The sequence below is a fragment of the Chiloscyllium plagiosum genome, chromosome 2 (assembly GCF_004010195.1).
Source record: "Chiloscyllium plagiosum isolate BGI_BamShark_2017 chromosome 2, ASM401019v2, whole genome shotgun sequence".
Taxonomy (NCBI): Eukaryota; Metazoa; Chordata; class Chondrichthyes; order Orectolobiformes; family Hemiscylliidae; genus Chiloscyllium; species Chiloscyllium plagiosum.
This window is the reverse complement of record NC_057711.1, coordinates 121,667,585-121,690,431: the sequence shown is the minus strand read 5'-3', so window position 1 is coordinate 121,690,431 and position 22,847 is coordinate 121,667,585. Positions and strand designations below refer to the sequence as shown.

At 41.2% G+C, this 22,847-nt stretch overlaps 1 protein-coding gene across 2 annotated transcripts in view; it reads right to left on the bottom strand.

The window, feature by feature from the left end:
* LOC122563665 (ADAMTS-like protein 1) overlaps positions 1-22,847 on the bottom strand; it is a 561,186-nt gene that overhangs the window by 163,789 nt on the left and 374,550 nt on the right. For both annotated transcript variants that reach the window (XM_043717704.1, XM_043717714.1), the window contains 2 exons: positions 21,408-21,546; positions 4,399-4,449 (listed from right to left, as the gene is read on the bottom strand). In XM_043717704.1, coding sequence (XP_043573639.1) covers positions 4,399-4,449; positions 21,408-21,546 — 190 coding nt within the window. The remainder of the gene's footprint in view (positions 1-4,398; positions 4,450-21,407; positions 21,547-22,847) is intronic.

Here is a 22,847-nt window from a genome sequence, read left to right as displayed (position 1 = left end):
AAAGTTGTTCAGGGTGAGGGCCAGTTCGGTCAGTCGAAGGAGGGTGTCGGTGGAAGGGTACTGGGTGGTACGGCGGGAAAGGCAGAAGCGGAGTGCTTTGAGTCCTTCGTGATGGGGGATGGAGGTGTACAGGGACTGGATGTCCATGGTGAAGATGAGGCGTTGGGGACCGGGGAAGCGGAAATCCTGGCGGAGGTGGAGGGCGTGGGTGGTGTCACGGACGTAGGTGGGGGGTTCTTGGACTAATGGGGACAGGACCGTGTCGAGGTATGCCGAGATGAGTTCGGTTGGGCAGGAGCAGGCTGAGACGATGGGTCGTCCGGGGCAGTCAGGTTTGTGGATTTTGGGCAGGAGGTAGAAACGGGCGGTGCGGGGTTGTGGGACTATGAGGTTGGAGGCGGTGGATGGGAGATCCCCTGAGGTGATGAGGTTCTGGATGGTCTGGGAGATGATGGTTTGGTGGTGGGAGGTGGGGTCATGGTCAAGGGGGCAGTAGGAGGAGGTGTCCGCGAGCTGGCGTTTAGCCTCAGCGGTGTAAAGGTCGGTGCGCCTCAGCGGTGATTAAAGTGATTAAAGTAATTACAAGTGATTAAAGGAGTGAAGGTGGTGGATGGCAATGACAATCAAGCAATAGTTTTGTCCTGGATGGTGTTGAACTTTGAGGGTTGTTGGAGTTGCACTCTTCCAGTTCAGTGGATAACATTCCAAAGCACTTCTGACTTGTATACCTTGTACTTGGAGTGGCAGACTTTGGGAGTTACTCACTGCAGGATTCCTAGCCTCTGTTTCACTCTTGTAGGCACAGTACTTATATGGTTGGTCCAGTTCTGTTCCTGGTAACCCCCAGTATGTTGATAGTTGGGAATTAAATGATGGCGATGCCGTAGAATATCATGGAGTGATAGACTTTTGTCATGTTGGAGATGGTCATCCTTTGCCATTGCGTGGCGCACATATTACGTGGCACTCATCAGCACAAACCTGAATGAGATCCAGGTCTTCCAGCACATCTGGGAAATCATGAATAGTGCTAAACATTTACAGTCAGTAAACATCCCTACTTATGATTGAGATAAGATCATAGATGAAACAGCGAAAGATGACTTGGGTTACTGAGCAATTCCCATAGTAATGTTCAGGACTGAACAGGCCAAGTGTCTGCATGCATTTCTGGCTGACAGCCTAAGCATCCATTAACCTTTAGAAACAGTCGTGCCCAGGGGAATACAGTGTTTGATGGACAGTTTGTTCACATATATCAGTTTTTCAATTGCTCAGCATTTATTTACACAAGATAAAGGGTTATCAATGCTTGCATTTTCTCTTGTTACTTTTGAGGTCTAGTTGATTGGCACTTCTGTAGCACGCGGCAGAAGTAGGGCAGTTGAAAAAGCAATCTTTCCCAGAGAGACATGAATGAATGAATGAATGAATGACTGGTTTATTAAAGATTTAACACATGATATTTTTATTACATGGTTTGTTTATTCTGTACAGAGTACATTCTGGGTCCACAGGCATGGTACTGCAGCAGGTTGCTACGGAATGCATAAGGGGCCATGACTGATAGAGAAGCATAATTTGGCATTGAGGATATCAGGGGATATGGGAGGGACTTCTGGGGGATAGGTTGGCATGATGTGGATGATAGTACATCGGTCACTTTTGTGAGTGGGATGGGGGGAGCTATAGGTGGGGGAGGCCTTAGCTAAGATGTCTTGAACATACCTTACCCAAAGCATGGATCAATACCCTTCCATGCAACTGTGAACCATGACTTCTTAAAAGGTTTGCTATATATGACCAGCAAAACTGCTTGAGACGAGCAGATCCTTATCCTCACCACAGAATCAGCCAGTTTGGGAATGCAGGACATGTGATCACTGTTCCCTGACCTTATTAAAATCATGTTTGACCATGTCTGCTGTAAACTGTGCCGGGGGAAATGAAAAAATAATGCAAGTCAAAGTTAAACAGATGGAAACAATTAAATAAAAGAAAAGAAAAGGTTCCTGAACACTTCAGAAAGCTTCTGGAGAACATAAAAAAAGTATTGTGTCAATACAATGGCTTTAAGAGATGTGTTTTGTCCAGTTTCCTTTTCCTAATGAAGCAAGGTTGTGTCAGAGGTTTCGAGCAGTCTGCTCAAAGCCGATAAAGTAAACAGCTTGTGAGGCCGTGGGTTTTTTCCCCCCAAAGTTTGTAACAATAGAAGGAGCCTGAATGGGTGAGTGGTCAAGCTCCTACAGAACCAGGATTTTAAATTTTAGCTTTCAGCAGTTGCTGGGGTATTGAAGCTGGATGTGGAAGGTCTTATTCCTCTTCCTGTTACAGCTAACAGCTGGAGTTTTCTTCCTGCTACTAGAATTGCATGTGAAACAATCTATTTTACTGAATTTGTTGTTGCCAAAGTTGTGTTTATGGGAAGTTGCTATAGTGGAACAGTTAATTAGTAGTAGTTAATACATTATTTTGTTAAGCGTTTCAATAGAGTTACAGTTAAGCCAATTCTTTCCTTTTATTTTATTTTGTCTGTATTTGTAATGTAAAGTAGTGTGTTTTGCTTAAAATCGAGTAGTTTAACCAATTGAATTGCATCTGGAATGCAAGACTTATGCTTACCTTTAAATTATGAAAAAAGTCAGGGTCCAGGCTCTCTTCTTAATACATTTTGAGGAGTTTGATCAGGTCCATAACAGTTGCTCAGTCAATTAGTGACCTCAGCAGAAGATGAATGGGATTGAGAAATGGCCAGGAGGACATTCTTTAAGGACAAAACAGTCGAGCATATGGATCCTCAAGTTAGTGCTACAGGAGAAGCCTTTAAGAAAGGCAGATTATCGCAGTCATGCTCATTCTGGTTTTCCTGCATCCGGAGAGATGGTTGGTGGTATGATGCAGCTCAAAGTGGAAACACAGGCTACCTAGAATCCAGCATTACCTTCTTCCATGCTGCATTGTAAAGGCATGAAATGCAATGAGCGGCAACTGAGGGACCTTTTAGTAGAAGAGTAATACAGGACTTCACCTCTATGGACACAGATGCCTCAATTAGCATCACCTCAAATACAGGAGCTTACAACACCCATCCCAGGTTTGATCCAAATATCAAACTGGAAACTTAGCAAATTTGCTATCTGCTGGATTTCTGGATTTATGAACTATAGGGAAAAATCAAATGAGCTGCAGCATATCAATATCTATCACAAAAGAAAATGGTCTGTTAGGGTAAATTCTTATTTTAAAAAATGTATTTCTGACTCATCAGCTGTGTCTAGCCAAGTACCTGCATGCTTTTCAGTGACTGGTCACAAAGGAGGAAAGTGAAAGTGACTGCTGAAGATTGGTGGGTTAAATTTCAGCAGCTAAAATTTGGGGCTTGGGGGTGTTGGGTAGAGAAAGAGGAACAAATAGGCACATTTATAATAGTGCGAATTATAACTAACTGTCTCCTGATGATGGATAATCTGAAAACTAAAGCTTTTACACTATCTTTATAAGCATGTTGAACACCAACAGCAACTTGTTTTGTATTACATCTTCATTGCCGCAGACAATTGAGCGTGGGTGAAAAACTTCATGGACTGGACAGTAATAGCGATTGTAAACAGAAATCAAGACAGCTATAAGCATTAAATCCTGAGACACATTGTGAACAAATGCAGAGCAATGCTTTACAAGTCTGTGCGCAGCACCATGCATCAACTGATGGGAAAATGAACAACAGAATGATAATTATACTGTGATAACGAAAGCAGAAGACAGATGAGGAAAGCAGCACTGGATCAGTCACATTTTGACAGCTTGTGCCAAAGCACCAGCAACCTGTAATAGCCAAGTGCATGATTAACAATAAGAACAGCCGACAGCTTGAATTGGTGAATGAGACATTTCATTAATTTGTTGATTAAGCTCAGCGGCTCATTGCTTTCTACTAATTTGCTTCCTCCACGGCAACACCACTGCTTGTTTAGAGAAGTGCATTTCCACAAAGCAGTGGCATTTCATGAGATGGTCTCATTGTACTTTGCCTAATTACCAAGTACATACATAAATTTGGTAGGTCATTAGCCAATTATTCAACAATCAGCACAATGCACTAACAAAAAACACTTGACAAAATCTCCATGGAAGTTTTGCTCAATACAAAAACTTTCCTAAGATTTTCTTAAGTTCTGTTTCAGCATTTTAAATTCAAAGCACTTTCAAGAAACTTGATCAAATGCTTAATTCACGGCAAAGCAATATCTTCTGCACCTTTGTTGGTTCCCACTCTCTCTCACAATCTGTCATCCACACTTACTCTTTCAATCTCTCACTTTCTCTCATTTTGTCCAGGCTGAAGCTGTCTCACCAATTGTATCAGTATCATTGATTTTAATCAGCTGTATTACGTACCGAGGAAGAGGATGGAAGTGGTCGAAAGGGATGATCTGCTTGTAGCCATCACTGTGAGGAACAATAATGCCAACTGTCTGAGTGAAGGGTATACACAACAAAACAGACACAAAATAATTCAACGTAAAACATCAGTGCATTCAACTGTTGTTCTCTGACTAGAAAATAAATTGGAACGCAATGGAATTATTTCAATTATTTAAGTAAAGACATCAATGGAACAAGAACATAATATTGATACTGATGGTCAAACTTTGTTTCGTAAAAACAATTGTTTGAGTATTCATCAAATTGAGAAATACTAGAATATATTATTTTCCAAAGCTTACTGAAATTCTCAAGATGGTGCGAACTTTGCTTTGAAACAGATGAAGCTTATGGTCCAATCTGAGATTCTGCCTCTAAGCTTTGAAAATATTTATCATGATCATTCAATGCAAGTGGAAGTAGAGGTAAATAGCCTTTCATTTGTAACACTAGACAGTTCATCAATACCCATTAATCTGATTGCTACCATATATATCATTTGGATTGTACTCTGCTCCATACTGCATTGTAGGATATTAACTGAATGTATATACACATACATGATCAATTCTGCAAGTATATCTCTGTGTAACATAAGAGCCCTTTCTCATAGCATTAACCAGAGCAAAGACAGAGAGTAACTATTTCACCTAAAGGTCAATTTGAGGACAGTCCAAACTGATCAAACGTGATCAATGCTTCTAAAATTATGGTAGGCTCTGGGAAGTATTATCAAAGCGAGAGACCTAATGGTATAGGTACTTTGTACCTTGGAGGTGGCATCACAGGTAGACAGAGTGTTGAAGATGATGTTTGGCACACTTGCCTTCATCAGTCACAGCATTGAGGACATGAGCAGGATGCAATGTTACAAATGTAAAAGACATTGGTATGGCCACATTTGGAGTACTGCGTACAATTCTGGTCACCCTGCTATGCAAAGGATGTTATCAACCTGGAAAGGGGTGCAAAAAAGATTTACCAGGATGTCACTGAGATTTGAATTATAAGGAGAGGCTGGATCAGCTGAGACTTCTTTCTCTGGAGCGTCAGAGGTTGTGGAGTGACACATGAGGGGCACAGATTAAGCAAATAACCAAGGTCTTTTCCCCAGGATAGGGGAATCCAAAACTAGAGGACATAGTTTTAAGGTGAGAGGGGAGAGATTTAAAGGGACTTGAGGGACAACTTTTTCACACAGAGGATGGTGCACATATGGAATGAGCTGCCAGAGGAAGTAATAGAGGTGGGTACAATTACAACATTTAAAAGACATACCAGTAATGCCACCAGATGAGTAACTCCAAAGTCCAGGCTAACATTGTTGGAATATGTGTTGGAATCTGACCATGGCAGATGATGAAATTTGAACACAAAAACATGGAACAGAATGTTTGCCAACTGATAACTCTCTAACTACTGTCGATTGTTGCAAAACTCATCTGATTCACTCAAACCCTTCAGGGAAGAAAATCTGCCATACTTACCCAATCTGGTTGACATATAATTCCAAAACTACCGCAATGTAGTTGGCTATATGGGCAATTAAGGATGGGAAACAAACAGCAACCTAGCCAGCAATACCCACATACATGAACAAGTTTTTTTAAAAAATTAGTTGGGAGCTGCAGCCAATCAAATCAGGAGTTCAGTCTTCATCATAACAATGCAACTCAGATCATATCTGCTGCATCCAATTTGTTCTTATTTTGTTGCATGTTTGGAGTCAAACTATTTATTCTCCCTCAGTAATATTGCTAAAGAACTATTTACTTACAGCCTAATCCAGATAGATATCCTCTTCACATCAGGTTACAGCTTCCTATCCCTTCCAGCTCTTCCTAATTAATCACTCTGACCATTACTATATACTCATCATGTATGGTTCTGATGTTAATGCCATTATTCTCCATCCTCCCAAGTCTTTAACCCCATGATATTTATATTCTGAATACCTCACCCTGCAGTTTCAGACTTCACAAGGTTAGTCACTGCGGTGGTTAGTCTAAACTCCCTTATCTGGTTGTGGTTTCATTCTGAGGTTGGGGATGTTCGCCATTATCACTTCTGTTGGGTGGTTGGAGATCTTTCTTCTTCTTCTTCATCTGAGAAATAGATCTAGGTTTCTTTTGGTTTCAGTCATGTTAGATTTTAATGTCTGAGTCAGAAATGAAAGTTGTGTTCTCATCCGTCTGCCCATAGTGATTCTGATGGCGATAGCACATTCTGTAACAGGGAGGATCAGTAATAGTGGAAGATGCTTTTATTGTTTACACTCCTTGCTTAGCTTCTCCATTTATTTGGAAACAGTGAGGTGAACTGGTAGCATGAATGAATAAAAACCTCAAACTGCTCATTTGCTCATTGGGATCATTGTCTGATATCAGAATGTCTGAAATTCCATGCATGTAAATCAAGTAGTTTTCTTTGGATTGAGTTTATTATGGCCGACTGTGATACTGTGTAAACAAATGACTTCAATCCACCCAAGTAACAGTTCATGAGGATATGAAATGAGAATATCCTTTTTGAACATGAATAAATCCATTCTGAACACTCCCATGACTGATGGAGAAGATTAAGATAATAATGATTCTTCTTTCTCTTGGTTATTTAAAGCACACACAATGCAATTAGTAATTATTTATGCTCCTTACCACCACATTGGTAATGCTTTCAAGACACTTGTAATTCCCAGTTGTCCTTGATAAATTCTTTGATAAATCTCAAGTTGAGAGTTAATCATTCTACTAATCTCTTCTTCAAGGGTAGCAAATCATCAGTGACAGTGTCGTGTTTACATTGTTCCAAGTACTGGCATAGCACAGGATAGGTGGGTACATTATCTCCTGATAATACTTTCAGGTTTGGATACATTCTTCATCCTGTTATTGGGATTCTTACATCTCTTACACTTCCTTTAAGTAGCTGGTGATTACTACCTTCTGATGTGTAGGGTTCAAATTCTTCAATAGAGTCTAAAATCCTAATGTTTTGTTCCACTTGTGTGTTTCCTTGAGAGTATCTGTTTGTTGTTGTTTGGTATATACCCTGCATGTATTCTATAGTTTAGTCATACCTTAATATGAACCAACGAGTTATGGGAAGCACCTCAGCAATATATTTTGTGCTCACAAACGTAACCAATGGTTTATGGTCATTTGCAACTTTGAGCCATAAGCCCACTACAATCTGAATGTTTTTTCACAAACCCCAGATTACTGCAAAATGTTCTTTCTCAATTGTGGTTTAATTTTTGTTCCCAATCTAGAGACATAGTAGTTCGGTCCACCCCTTCCATCTTTCAGCTCTTGAAAAAAATATTGCCCTCAATTTGTAGGGAGATGCACTGACTGCAGTGAAAGTAGACAAAAACAATGGTAATATTTCTGAAGAGATCTGGAATTGATTGATTCTTTCAAATGCATTTTAATGGTCTCATTGCAGCACCTGGCAAAAGGCTTGTTCACCTCTGCCAAGTCTGGTATAAACAAGTCCTCTTCATTTACAATCTTGAGTGTTTGAAGATCTGTGATGTCCAAGGCAGTGAATTTTTAAAAAAATTGTAGATGAACTACGAAACGAGTAACTTGAATAATATGCACAAGATTTATTGTAAGGTTTGTAAACTCACACTTCAGTGTTTTACCTGCATTTCATCACTGTTCTAAATTTGTGGTTATATTTCTGTTTAGTGGATCCATATGTTGGTATGTTGTTTATTTGGTATATTATACTATTGATGCCTTCCAACATGTTCAACATCATTCTCTAAACTATTCCTGCAGCAAATGCTCTCCAAAAGATAATCCATTAAAATAATAATGCCCAGATAGGTGTAATAAATATAGTTAACTTTGTGGTGTCATCACTCAGTGTTAATTGCCAAAATCCACAGTTAGTATCCAGTTTGATCAATAGTGTGCTCTCGGCTAGTTTTGCTAGGCTCATCCAACGAAGCCACTCGATGAATTTCACATTCCACTATTTTGTTTAACTGAGTCCAATCCAAACAGATTCTTTCAGACCAGTTTTGTTTTAGTGTTGTAACCATACCAGAACACCATTCATTTTTGGTGTGTCTGTAACATCTCTCCTTGTCAGTGACAAAAGTAAAGCAGAGATAGAAATGATACTAAGAGTGGGTAAGGCATGTAATAACAGAACGGTTTAGTATCATCTCATTTGGCAATCCAATACTCCATCTTCAACTTCCCCAAACCAGAGAACAAGACTTAGAACTCTATTAAAAAGTAATTTGCTCACTCTGCACCTGCAATTTCATCAACTTTACAGATTAAATCTTAAGGATGCCTCTCTGCTCAGTAGAGAATTCTTTTGAATGCTGAGTGACAAGTAGTTTCATTTGCCATGAGTGAACCCTTTATTTTTAATGGTGTTCCTCCAGGACCTTGCAACTTCATACATATGGGTTGCAATGCAATTTTTTTTAGTCATTTAGATTGATTTGATAAAATTGAAACAGACTGCTGTGTTGAGTTGAAACTCTGTGGGGTGTAAAATTTAGTTCCAGTTTTACACTCCAATATTTATCATTCAGAACTTCCAAAAGGTCAATTATCTGATCTTGAGTTTTCAACACCTTACCTTCAGGAGTTCTCCCTTTGTTTTCCAGTTGTATGTGTTTTAAAATGACAGGTTGCTTTAAGATGGCCTAGTTTTCCACAGTTCTGGCACAGTGCTCAACTTGTTAGACATTCTTCCTGTTTGTGTGGCTTGTTCCTGTCACACCAGAGACATTTCAAAATGATGGTTGGCATGATTCTCTCCATTTTGGCAGGCTACGGTTTTCGTGTGATTTCCTCTTCTTGGCCTACCAGCTAATATGTCTCGGTTGATTTAATCCATGACACATTACTTTTCCCCTCAAACAAATACCCTGTTTCATTTCTGAAGTTGTGTTTGCCTAACGATTTGCACTGGTTTTCCTAATGTGAAAATGTTTTGCTAACTGTCTCTAGCTTATAAAAAAGGTCTGACAAAGCCAAACTGGCCATCACAACAATGATCGTCTTTAGGTATGTGTCTGATGTTGATCATATTGCTCTTTACATTTTCTCCTGCTTTTCAAGCTAGAAGAGATTGAATAACTTCTCACTGATTTCCCTCAGCATACCCAAGTTTCTAAGCAATTTATTTCTGAATTCAAAAGTTGCTTCACTAGAACTAAAGCAGCAGTAAAGTTCCACTTTGTCTGCTATTTCTGTTATTTCATTCAAATTCTTAGGTAATTCAAAATGTTTACTACAAAAAAAATCAAATCAATCAGTAGACGGAAGTGGCCTATCTGTAATGTGAAAGAGGGCGTTTGACATTGAAAAGTGTTCTTTACAATTTACAGTGAGTTTTAGCTGGCTGTAATATAACTACTACTGTTCCACAGGATCTCAAGTTTACTGATGGGAAGCTGAGCTAAGCAGTGTTAATTCTCCTCTCTCTGTGCAATAGTTAGTTTTGGAAACAGGAGAAAAAGGAAAATGAAAACGAGAAGAGTGTGGTTCATATAAAGTTCCACATATTTTAAGATGAGAACAGTATTGGAAATTGTCAAGCTCCAAACAACAGGGTATTTGTATATATCTCTCTCTCTCTCGTTCTCTCTCTACTTAACTCTGATTCAGCTCAGTCAGAGAATATAGCAGTAGTTGTGCTGCCACTCATCTGCTGTTAAACTTATCACTGCATCCCAACATTATCCATTTTACATCAAATCAGGCCCAACCATACAGAACATGGGCAACTCTCTAAAACCACATCACTCCATCTTACACTTACAGTCAGCAGCATACATTATCTTATTCATTTGTGCAATAATATCGCTGGCTGGTCAGCATTTATTGTACATCCTTAGTTGCCCTTGAGAAGGTAGTGGTTCACCTTCTTGAACCACTGCAGGCCATGCTAAAGGTAGACTCTCAATATCCTAAGGGAGTGAATTCCAGGATTTTGGCCCAGCAACACTGAAGGAACGATAATACATTTCCAAGTCAGGATGGTATGTAACCTTGAGGGGAACCTGCAAATGGAGGTGTTTCCATATATCTGATGACCTTGTTCTTCTAGATGGATGTGGTCATGGTTTGGAAGGTGCTGTCTGAGGATTACCTATGACTATACTGGCCCGAAAACACCCAATCTTGTCTAATCTTGGAAACTAAACAGACTTAGGCTGAGATAGTACTTTGAATGGGAGACCATGTGCAGTAGGCTTTAAAACAAAATTAGGTCAAACAGTATACTTAAGTTAGAGATAGATAGGTTCTTCGTTGTCAAGGGGATCAAAGGTTACAGGGAGAATGGGGTTGAGAAGCTTACCAACCATAATTGAATGGCCGAACAGGCTGGTTGACCTAATCTCTGCTCCTCGGTCTTATGGTCTTATGATTTTCTGCAGTGCATTTGTGGACCATCAGTGGTGGTGGTGGCAGGGGGTGGTAAATACCTCTAGATGTGATGCCAGTCAAGTGGGCTGCTTCTTCCTTGGCAGAGTCGAGCTGCATGAGTGTTGTAGGAGCTGGACTCATCCAGGCAAGAGGGGGAGTATTTCATCACATTCCTGATTTGTGCCATGTCAATGATGACCAGGCTTTGGGGAGTCAGGAAGTGAGAGAGTTACTTGGTGCAATATTCCTAGCCTCTAACCTGGTCTTGTAGCCATTGTATTTATGCGGTGAATTCAGTTGAGTTTCTGGTCAATGGTAACCACCAGGATGTTGATAGTGAGAGATTCAGTGATGATAACACCACTGAATGTCAAGTGATGGTGATTAGATTGTCTCTTATAGGAGATGGACATTGCCTGGCATTTATGTGGTGCGAATGTTACTTGTCTCTTATCAGCCCAAGTCTGGATATTATCCATGAGTTGTGTCATTTGACCATGGACTACTTTAGTATCTAAGGAGTCAGGAATGGTGCAATCAATCAACTATCAGTGAACATCCTACTTCTGACCTTAAGATGTATGAAAGGTCAGTGATGAAGCAACTGATGATTGGGGCATGGTACTACCATGAGGAACTCTTACAAAGATGCCCTGGAACTGGGATGACTGAGCACCAACAATCACAAGCATTTCCATCTGTGCTAGGTATGACTCCAGCCAGAAGAGTTTGCCCCCTGAAACACACTGACCCAAGTTTTGCATCGGCTCCTTGATGACACACTCAGTCAAATGTAATCTTAATGTTAACGGCTCTCACTCTAACCTCACCTCTAAAATTCAGCTCTTTGTCCATGTTTGAACCAAGGCTGTAATGAGGTCAGGAGCAGAGTGGCCCTGGTGGAACCCAAACTGAGAGGCACTGAGTTGGTTATTGCTGAGCAGGTGCTGCTTGATACACAGCCAATGTTCCCTTACATCACTTTATTAATGATTCAGAGTTTACTGATGGAATGGATGCCACAGTGGTTAGCATTGCTGCTCCACAACATCAAGGAGCCAGGTTCAAATCCAGTCCATGTGGATTTTGCACGTTCTCCACATGTCAGCTTGAATTTCTATCTGGTTTCCTGTTACAGTCCAAAGATTTGCAGGTTATGTGGATTGGCCATGCTAAATGTGGTATTACAGGGATCGGGTAGAGGGCTGGGTTGGATGGGATACTCTTTAGAGGGTTGGTGCAGACTTGATGGGTTGAATGGCTTCTTTCCACACTTTAGGATTCTATTATTCTGGTAATTGGCTGGGTTGAGTTTATCCTGCTTTTTGTGCACAGGACATACCTGGGCATTTTTTCACGTTGTTGGTTAGATGCCTGTGTTGTAAATGTACTGGAACAGCTTGGCTAGAGGAACTGCAAGTTCTGGAGCACAGATTTTCCAGTAGTGTTGCTGGAAGTGTTGTTAGGAGCCATAGTTTTTGCAGGATCCAGTGCTTCCAACCATTTCTTGATATCACATGGAGTGAATTAAATTGGCTGAAGACTGGTATCTGTGATGCTGGGGATCGCTAGAGGAGGCCAAGGTAGATTATCTACTTGGCACTTCTGACTGAAGATTGCTGCAAAAAAGCTTCTGCCTTATCTTTAGCACTGACGTGGTGGACTCTTGCACCACAGAGGATGGAGATATTTGTGAAGCCACCTCCTGTACTCTTTTGTTGATGTCTTGGCTTGATGGTAATGGTTGAGTAGGAGATATGTCAAGCCATGAGCTTGCAGAGTGTGCTAGATGCGTTTGACTGAAAATCCAGTTTTGAGTGGCTGAATGTGTTTGAAGTCTGTCCCATTTAGCACAGTAGGAGTGCCATGTAACACAATGGAGAGTATTCACACTGTGAAAGTGGGACTTGATCTCTACAAGGACTGTGCGGTGGTCACTCTAACCAATAACATCATGGACAGATGCATCTGCAGCTGGCAGAATGGCAAGGATGAGGTCAAGAATGTTTTTCCTTCAAGACCTGTTACAGACCCAGTCCAGCAGCTATGTCCTTTAGGACCTGACAAGCTTGACCAGTAATGCTGCTGCTGAGCCATATTTGGTGATGGACATTGAAATCCCTCATTCAGAATCCTTGCATCCTTGCCACTCTCTGTGCTTCCTCAGAGTGTTGCTCAAACTGGAAGAGCACGGAGTTGTTAGTTGAGGGAGGACAGTATATGGTAATTAACATCGACTGAACATCAGGAAGTCTCAAGGTTGAGGACCCCAGTGCAATGTTTCTCGACTGTAAACCAGCATGTCGTCACCTCTGCTAAGTCTGTCCTGGGACAGGACATATTCAGAGATGGTGACGGTGCTTCTTGGGCCATTGACTCTAAGGTATGATTCCATGAGTATGATTATGTCAGGTTGTTGCTCGACTGGTCTATGAGAAAGCTCTCCCAAACATGGGGAACTTACTAAAGTTAGAGGAGTTGAAACTCTGATTCACTGGACATGGAATCGTACAACAGGATGAGCTGGCTCAGCAAACAGGTGACACTGGGCCAGCTCATGCTCAAAATCTGCTAAAAGGACAGAGTTTTAAAGTTTAGGAAATCAACCTTCTGTACACCTGAATTCCTGAATATACAGTATTGGGTAACATGTCAGGGATCTTCTAAAACATGGCAGAATGAGGGAAGGAGTCCATAATCATCATGCAAAAAGATCTGGTGCATGGCATCGATCCCACACAATCAAGCAGGAAGAATACAGTCACATTAAAAGTTGCTGCAGACAGGGTTTCCCTGCAGGAGCCTGTAACATCCAGTATAACTTTTCTGTGTATTCAGGTATATCCTCGATTATGTTTAGGGAACTAATTGAAAAAGGTTTGGCAGTATCAGGAATATCATATAGCCTGCTCACTTGATAGAGTCTGACCACTGTATTTGTGTGGAGAGTCCAGTTGCATTTCTGTAAGTATTAATCATCATGATGTTGATAGTGGTAACACCACTGAATGCCACTTGGCATCACTCAATCAACATCTTGGGGGTTGCCATTGACCAGAAACTCAATTGGACTAGTAACATCAATACAGTGGCAAAAGGGCAGGCCAGAAGTTAGGAATGCTGCACTAACTAACTCGCTTCCTAACTTACCAAAGCCTGTCCATCATCTACAAGGCACAAGTCAGGAGTGTGACGGAATACTCCATATTTGCTTGGATGAGTGCAGATCTAACAATGTTGAGGATGCTTAACACCATCCAGGACAAAGCAGGCCACTTGTATGGTGCCATATCCATAAGCATCCAGTCCCTCCATTGTCGATGATCAGTAGAAGCAGTGTGTACTATCAACACGATGCACAGCAGAATTTCACTAAAGATCCTGAGACAACACCTTCCAAACCCATGACTAATTCCATCTAGAAGGACAAGGGCAGCAGACATCTGCAAGTTCCCCTCCAAGCTACTCAGATCCTGAGTTGGAAATGTATCATCGTTCCTTCACTGTTATTGTGCCAAATTACTGGAGATCCTTCCTTAATGACATTTAGGCTCCATGAACTGCAGCGGTTTAAGGAGGAAGCTCACTACCATCTGCTCAGGGTCATCTAGGGACAGGCAATCAATGCTGGCCCAGCCAACAAAGCCCACATCCCATGAGTTAAATAAAAAGGGTAAAAAAAATTGGTGCCAGAAATGCAAGGGAATGTATCATATCACCAATGACAATTGTCGACCATGTACCACCTCAATTTGTTTTGATCTAAGAACAGTGTTTACCAAAATAATCTTTTTCAAAATACTGAACTATTATGATACAAAAACACTCAGTTGAAATTAGGCACAAGAGAGTGTGTACTACTCACCAAACATAAAATGAAAAAATGTTACAAAATCTTATAAGAAAATGCATTCTTTTAAATTCAATTTTGTGAAGAAACACAAACAATCTGCCAAATCACACTCATTAAAAAGTGTTCCATAAAAATGAATAGAATATTTGTACCATTCAATCACAACTGAGCCTCCTTCTCCTGCAAAAACAATGTTGGAACCACCATTATTTACAAAGAAAATTGTCCCAGTCAGAATTAATTTATTCTCTCCATTAATTATATTCTTCCTTGCCACCTTGAATGCTCGTAACAAGCCGCATTCAAAGACTCACAAACCATTGCAATTAGAGAAACAACTGTTTCTCAGCATATCCCAAATGTTCTCACTCGGTGCTCAGGGAGCAGTGTCTTTAAAACCCACCAATAATCTACTGCACACCAGCACGCAAATATCACAAAGCTTAGATCTTTTGTGCAAGAGGAGAACAGTGAGAGTGAAGCTGCAGAATAAATTGCAGAAAAAAGGTGACTGAATCAGATAGCGAATATGGTTTCAACAGGCAACTTTGTGAATCGCTAAAGGGAAAATCCAGCTGAGCTGATGGTAGGAAAACGGACAAATGGAGTTTGGATTAACCGGGATGGGGAAGTGGTTTATTAAGCCAAATGGTCGTCTTCTAAAAGTGCTAATGCTCTTTCTTGTACATCAATCTGCTTAGTTTTATTATCTGTTTTGAACTGTTGACTCCCTGACTCAGGTATTGTGAACAGCCGTTAAAGGCAGCATTGAAAGATAAAAGAGAAGCAGGAAGGAAGGGCAGGGAAAATGGAGAGGAGTAATGTAAATTTTAAGAGACAGATTATAAACTAGACATTTATTGTTGTTGTAATATCCTGCAAACTAAATTTATTGTATAGAAAATTGGCAAGTTTGCTTTAAATTGTTTGCACCCAGTGAGCAGAAATGGTCTTGTATTGTTCTGATAAAATGGTTTCAAAGCCTGTTCTTGTTTAAAAATGCCCTTAGCTGAAACAGACAGTGAAGGGCTGTTTTTTGCGATCACAGCAGGTAGTTTAAGTTGGCAAGTTTCCATAATTGACAAAACCACCTGTTTGAAAGGGGCTGTCACATGGTATTTCAAACTAGGGATACAAGGGACAGGAGATGCTGGAGATCAGAGTTGAAAATGTGTTGCTGGAAAAGCACAGCAGGTCAGGCAGCATCCAAGAAGCAGGAGAATCGCGTTTCGGGCATGAGCCTTTCTTCAGGAATGAGGCCTCATTCCTGAAGAAGGGCTCATGCCCAAAACGTTGATTCTCCTGCTCCTTGGATGCTGCCTGACCTGCTGCGCTTTTCCAGCAACACATTTTCAGCTCATACAAGGGACAGGGTCAAATCAGGTCTGTCAAACCAGACAGCAGATCCTAGGTGGCCAGGAACTGGTGAATGCCCAGTTAAGCTCAATTCTTTGGGAGCTTGTCTCTGTTATTTTAGATGTTGTTCGACTATCTAGTCCCCATCCCTCACACACATCCTCATCCCACATTCTCACCCACTCCTCAAGGCCTTCTTACCAGACCTGTGTCACCTCAATGTCCATATTGCATCTCAAACCTCCTCACATGCAACTTTCATGTCATCCACTTATTCCCATAGTCCTTGATACATCCATGCCCACCATTCACCCTCATCACAAATTCAAAACCAAAACGTGCCTTCACCTACCACATGATTCCTCATATCCCCTTGCCACCTCCATAGTCCCTCACCCAGTATTTATCTTAGGCAGAAGATAGGATACAAGCACTTCAAAAGTGTAAACTTCCAAATCAGATACTTCTCACATCATTGATCATGAAAACATCCCACTTAAGGGACCTATAAATCTTCCCAAGTGGTTAATCCCTTTGAAAAACAAGCTTCCATATATTGACCTTCCAAGCACAGCATCTTCAAACTGTCAATCAAACTATGAATTCAGAAGCCTGTGCTGAGAAAACCTTTGAAACTAATGACATTGTAGCATCTATTGGGGCAATGTCAACAAGTATCACTATTGAAACCACACCTTGTGCAGCAAATAGCCTGTGAATCAAAGCAATCCAGAGGAGATTCTTGATTTTAGCTCTCACTGACAGTTTAAAATTGTTTCTTCATACTGCAAGAGTGGGGATTTAACATATTTCAGATCTTCAGACTTAAACAAACCTTATCTGCCCTTCAAAAACATTTATGTCTAGTCAGTTTCAGACTCCCAAATTATAGGTTAAGGCCCTGGGAACAACCAAGATGGAGCAGACCTTCACACCATGTTTAAACAGCCTGCGGAGTTCAGGTTTCTATCTTCCATGAACCATATACTGTCCTTTTCCTCCTACTGGCAAAATTGGATTCGATCAGAAATAGGAATGGAGTTTCTGCATGTGGACCAAAGGATCTTTTCAACTATACAAAAATCCAATCTTAGGCTCAGGTTTCGGAGAGACATTTGTTAAGTGGCTTTCCTGACTTTAAGGAGAAAGTGAGGACTGCAGATGCTGGAGATCAGAGCTGAAAATGTGTTGTTGGAAAAGCGCAGCAGGTCAGGCAGCATCCAAGGAAGAGGAGAATCGACGTTTCGGGCCTAAGCCCAAAACGTCGATTCTCCTGTTCCTTGGATGCTGCCTGACCTGCTGCGCTTTTCCAGCAACACATTTTCAGCTTTCCTGACTTTAACCAACTTTTGAGAAAAGAAAATGAAACCATCAGTGGGATGCAAGGGGAATGGAAGGTAAGTCAAAGACCAGCCTTCAGCTTGTAGTCAGCACAGTCAGAGGGGATCTTGAAAGATGTGCATGTAAGCCACCTGAAAATGCAGAAACCTCAAAGACTATCTGTCCAGCCCAATCCTGTTGAGGAGCTGAGTATTCATTTACCAGAGCCAACCATTTTGTGTCCTTGAGTATAATTGACTTGTAACTCTGGGAAAGCCATGGTATCGAGACTATCATGTACCAAGTGGAAGAGGTTCTTCAGATATACACCATGTTGTTGATAATCATAGCTGTGGAACTTGGATAGAGTAAAGCTGATGAGCAAGTGGTTTCCAACAAAATGTCATGAGTGATAAAGAGAGTGTGAACTCTACCAGAGAAAGACAGAATGATGAAACACTATGTGGCGACATACGTGCTGAGAGCACTTCCTGAGAAATCAGAAATTTTTCTTTATTGTATCAACTACTTAAACTTTATTTTTACTTTCTATTGAATACAATGTGCCTGCCAATTTATATTCATTTTGGTTTCGTTGTTACAGTAAAGTGAACTCATTCGCTTGGGATCATTTGCAAATTCAATTCTTTCAAATTGTGATCTCCACAGGGAATCATAACATTATTCCAAATCTCAAAAGGAATTATATGGAACTGTTCAATGTATTTCCACAGTAAAGATGTCAGCACAGAAACCATTTATCTCATGATACAGCACAAAGCCTTTATCGAGTTATAGTCATACAGCACATAAAAAGGCCCTACAGCCCACTGGGTCTATGTCAACCAACAAACATCAAACTACACTAATTCCTTTTACCTCTACTTGGTCCACAGCCTACTATGGCCCCAGCATTTTAAATAGTCATCCAGGCGCTTCTTAAAAGTTGCAAGACTACCTGCTTCAATCACCCTTTCAGTCAACACATTCCATTTTTTGTACCACCCTCTGGATGAAAAGAAGTTTTCTTCTCAGATCTCCTCCTAACTACGCACTGCTCACTTTAAACTTGTTTCTAAGCCTAGAAGACATATCTGTCATGAGGAAGAGATTTTCACGATCTATTCGGTCTATGCCTCACAAAATTTTCTGTACTTCAATCAGGTTTCCTTCCAGCGTCCTCTGCTCCACAGAAAACAAACCCAGCCTATCCAATCTCAGGGTTCAGAGAAGATTTACCAGAATGCTGCCAGGAATGGAGGGTTGGAGATATAAAAGTAGGCTGGGATTTTTTTTCAAACTGGAATGTAGGCTGTTGAGGGGTGATCTTATAAAATTTTATAAGATCATGAGGGGCATAGATAAAGATGGAAAGCAAGGGTTTTTGCTCTAGGTTGGGTGAGCTCAAAACTAGGGGAGCACATTTTTGAGGTGAGAGGAGAAAGGACATGAGGTGCAACTTTTGTTTTTTTACACAGAGGAGTTCATGTGTGGAATGAACTACCATAGCAAGTGGTGGATTCAGGTAGAGTTATAATATTTACAAGACACTTGGGTAAGTACATGAATAGGAAAAGTTTGAAGGAATATGGGCCAAAAGCAGGCAAATGGGACTAGTTTAATTTCAGAACATGGGTGGTGTGGATGAGTTGGACCAGAGAGTATGTTTTCACATTGTATCATCTAAGAGGCTTGTCAACCTGGGCAACATCCAGGTGAATTGCCTCTCCGCCATTTCCAGTGAAATCGGATCCTTCAGTGAGTGTGGCAATCAGAACTGCACACAGTATTCCATCTGTGGCCGAACCAATGTTTTCTAAAGTTGTCACAAGACTTCCCTGCTCCTATATTCTATGACCTGGTTAACGAAAGCAAACATCCCATCACCTTCTTCACCACTCTATTTACCTGTGCTGACACATTCAGGGATCTATAGACTTAGACACCAAGGTTTCTCTGTTCTTCAATGGTCTCCAGGGAACTAACATTCATTGCGTACATCCTTCCCTGATTACAGCTTTCAAAATGCATCAATTTGCAATTATCAGAATTAAATTCTATCTGCCATTGTTCTCCCCAATTTAGCAGCTGTTCAACATCATCCTGCCCACTATCAATACCACCAATTTTTGTGTCAACTGCAAACTTACCAATTATACCGACTACATTCACATCTACGTCATAAATGTTTATAAAGGAAAAATCCCATCACCAATTCTTGTGGTTCACTACTGGTCACAGGTTCCTAATTACAAAACAAACCTCCTTCATCACCCTTGGCTCTTATTTGTAAAGCAATTTTAGATCCAGTTTTCCAATCTGCTTGTATCCCTTGGGCTATTGTCTTTTGGTCCAGCCTACCATGTGGGACCTTGTCAAAGGTCTTACTGAAGTCTATGTAAATCATAACAATTGCACAACGCTCAATGTATTTTGGCACATTTTCAAAATATAAATTAATCAAACAGGATCTCCTTCCAAAAAGTCTGTGAGACTATCCCAGAGTTGTGAAGCAGTTAATGACCTGGAGGGGAGCAGAATGGCCAAAGACTGACGGACTAGTGCAGAGCGAGGCAGCCAGTGGGCTGGGGGCTGGGGGCCGCGAGTGGTGCAGCCAGCGGGCTGGGGGTGGGGCAGGGCACCAGCTGGGGGCTGGGATCTGGGAGTGGGGCGGCCAGTGGGCTGGGGGTCGGGGCAGGACAGCCGGCTGGGGGCTGGGAGTGGGACGGCTGGCAGGCTGGAGGCTGGGAGTGGCGCCCCTGGCGCACTGGGGCTGGGAGCTGGGAGTGGAGCCCCTGGCACGCTGGGGGCTGGGGGATGGGGTGGTTTGAGGGGAGTCTGGTGGCCAGGAGCAGCCCGTTACAGATAGTGGTCAGCAGCTTGCCAGCCCAGTGGCAGTAGGCCCAGGTGAGGAGAAAAGCCCCCAGCGTGGAGCGACTGCAAGCTATAGAAGAACTGCAATGTTTATTTTTAAATTGTTTACTTTCCTAATTTATACAATGAAGAACTGTAATGTAGAACTTTTAACTTTTATTTGTGTATCTCATCTATTTTAGTACCGAAGACTTGTAATTAGGTATTTTGTACCTAAGGTTGCACCGTATGTGGAAGTACTGTACATTTTTCACTATAATCCTGTACTTTTGTACTAATTAAAGAACTTTGTCAGCAACATCTCAGTTCTTATTCAGCATGAACCCTCAGCCCTGAAATGTTGCTCTTTCAGAGAGAGCTTATAGAAAGGTTGATATGGCATTGGAGAAATACCTTATTGGTGTATTAAAGGAGTCTCCTCAGATTGGGGCTGAAGGAGATTGTAAGCAGGGAGAATGAGCTATGTTATAACTGACCTGGCACTGCCTGATACCAATACTGTAATGGAAAGTGATCTATTCTTCAGCAATCACAAAAACAAGCAATAAGAAAACGTAAAATCAGAAAGGAAAATCAGAACAGAAACACTGACTCAGCTTTAATAGGGTTCATGCCCAGCATCTAATGCACTCATTGGTCAGTTAGAATGAGTTAACTACCCAGAATATTATAACGTTACTCTTCAGATTTTGCCAATAATGCAATCTGATCATAGAGATATGAACAATGTGCTAGGTATATTGTATAGTGTCAAATAGCCAGCTCTCATACAAGGTCCCTTGTCTCATCAAAAAACATCAAAAGTCCTGCAACAGAATCCCAGGCCTGAAATGATCCTCACTCCGCAATGCCTGTTACTCAAACTATTGTTAATTCTGCCAACATTATCAAATGGCATTATTCTGCACAAAAAAAAAGACAGGGAAACTAATGATGAAACCAAATCCTGCTGTAACTTCAATCTGCTACAATTGAAGCAGTTGAAACAGGAAAGGATTTGCTTTTTTTGGCTCATTCACTGACCACTTTATACATGTTGAGACATTTATTGGTAAACTGGGAATCTACATAGAAACAAACCAGATACTTGTGGAGAAGTGGTGTATCATTGTGAAGAAAATAGTGTGGCTGTTTGACAGTATAGACTGCCTTATAAGTAGCTAAGTCACACTAACCTGGCTGGACAGGGATCCATGCTGCACTCTTGCAGTTTTGGTTTGGGCTTTATGTTTTCAGGATAATAATGACAGTACTGATCCGACACCACACGACCACTCCGCAGATCATAGCATTCAGCAGATGTCAGCTGGTACCCTGGCAACAGACAGACAGTAAGAGAAAACAAGCTACCATAAAAGATTTCAAAAAATTAACGTGTCCTCTTCAATTAAATCCATCTCTTTTGAAAAGATGTTCCACTACTCAGTGTGAATATGCAGGCACTTTAACATACATAAATATATGCAAAGAGAGTCCTCTACAATATGTTCACTCATTCCTTTGAGTTCTGCATTTTATTCAATTAAAAATTAGCTACCTAGCTCTGGAAAGCTCTGTAATCCCATAACTAACCTCTCCACTGCTCTCAAGCTTTTACTTATCCATTGTCCCCTGCTTTGGCTCACTGTCATATTTTGCTCATGGGCTGAGGTTCCTATGAAGCATGTTGGAACATTTTCATATGCTAATTGTGCAATACAAATACAAATTGTTTTTGAAACGAGCCAAATTGCAGCTAGGACAACAAACAAGACAGGAACCTGATCATCTTACTCTTTTTTAATTTTCTGAACATTAGGGTCAAATGATGTGTGATTTTGTGGATCTCACTTTGCATTATCTTATTTCTATTTTACCAAAAAAAAAGCAAACTACATTACATTTGAAAATGTAATGTCAAAGGCAATCTTCACTGTTCACTGGAAAGTGACAATTGTGCTCAATCAAAAAATGATTATTTGCTTGAATCCAGACAGTATGTAAATATTGTCCACTGAAGTTCCAAGACCAGGCACATTTATCAGGCCTCCTCTATATTGGGGAGACAGGCCGGCTACTTGCGGAACGTTTCAGAGAACACCTCTGGGACACCCGGACCAACCAACCCAACCACCCTGTAGCTCAACATTTCAATTCCCCCTCCCACTCCACCAAGGATATGCAGGTCTTTGGAATCCTCCATCGTCAGACCACAACAAAACGACGGTTGGAGGAAGAACGCCTCATCTTCCGGCTAGGAACCCTCCAACCACAAGGGATGAACTCGGATTTCACAAGTTTCCTCATTTCCCCTCCCCCCACCATGTCTCATTCAAATCCATCGAATTCAGCACCGCCTTCCTAACCTGCAATCTTCTTCCCGACCTCCCCGCCCCTCTCCACATTTATCATGCTTCACAAGTAGATGCATTGTGAAGTGTGTTTAATACCAGTTGGAACTTGTAATGTTGTATTTATATCTTACAACAAATTATATGTCCTCCTTCTTCTTAGGTAGTTCCCTGGAATGGAGGTTGACTTATTTCCACTCTAGTTTGATGGGTTCCAAAGTGACTGATGAGTACAATACATTGTCTGAGGCATTGGTCACGTGAAGTGGATGCTACTCCAATGAT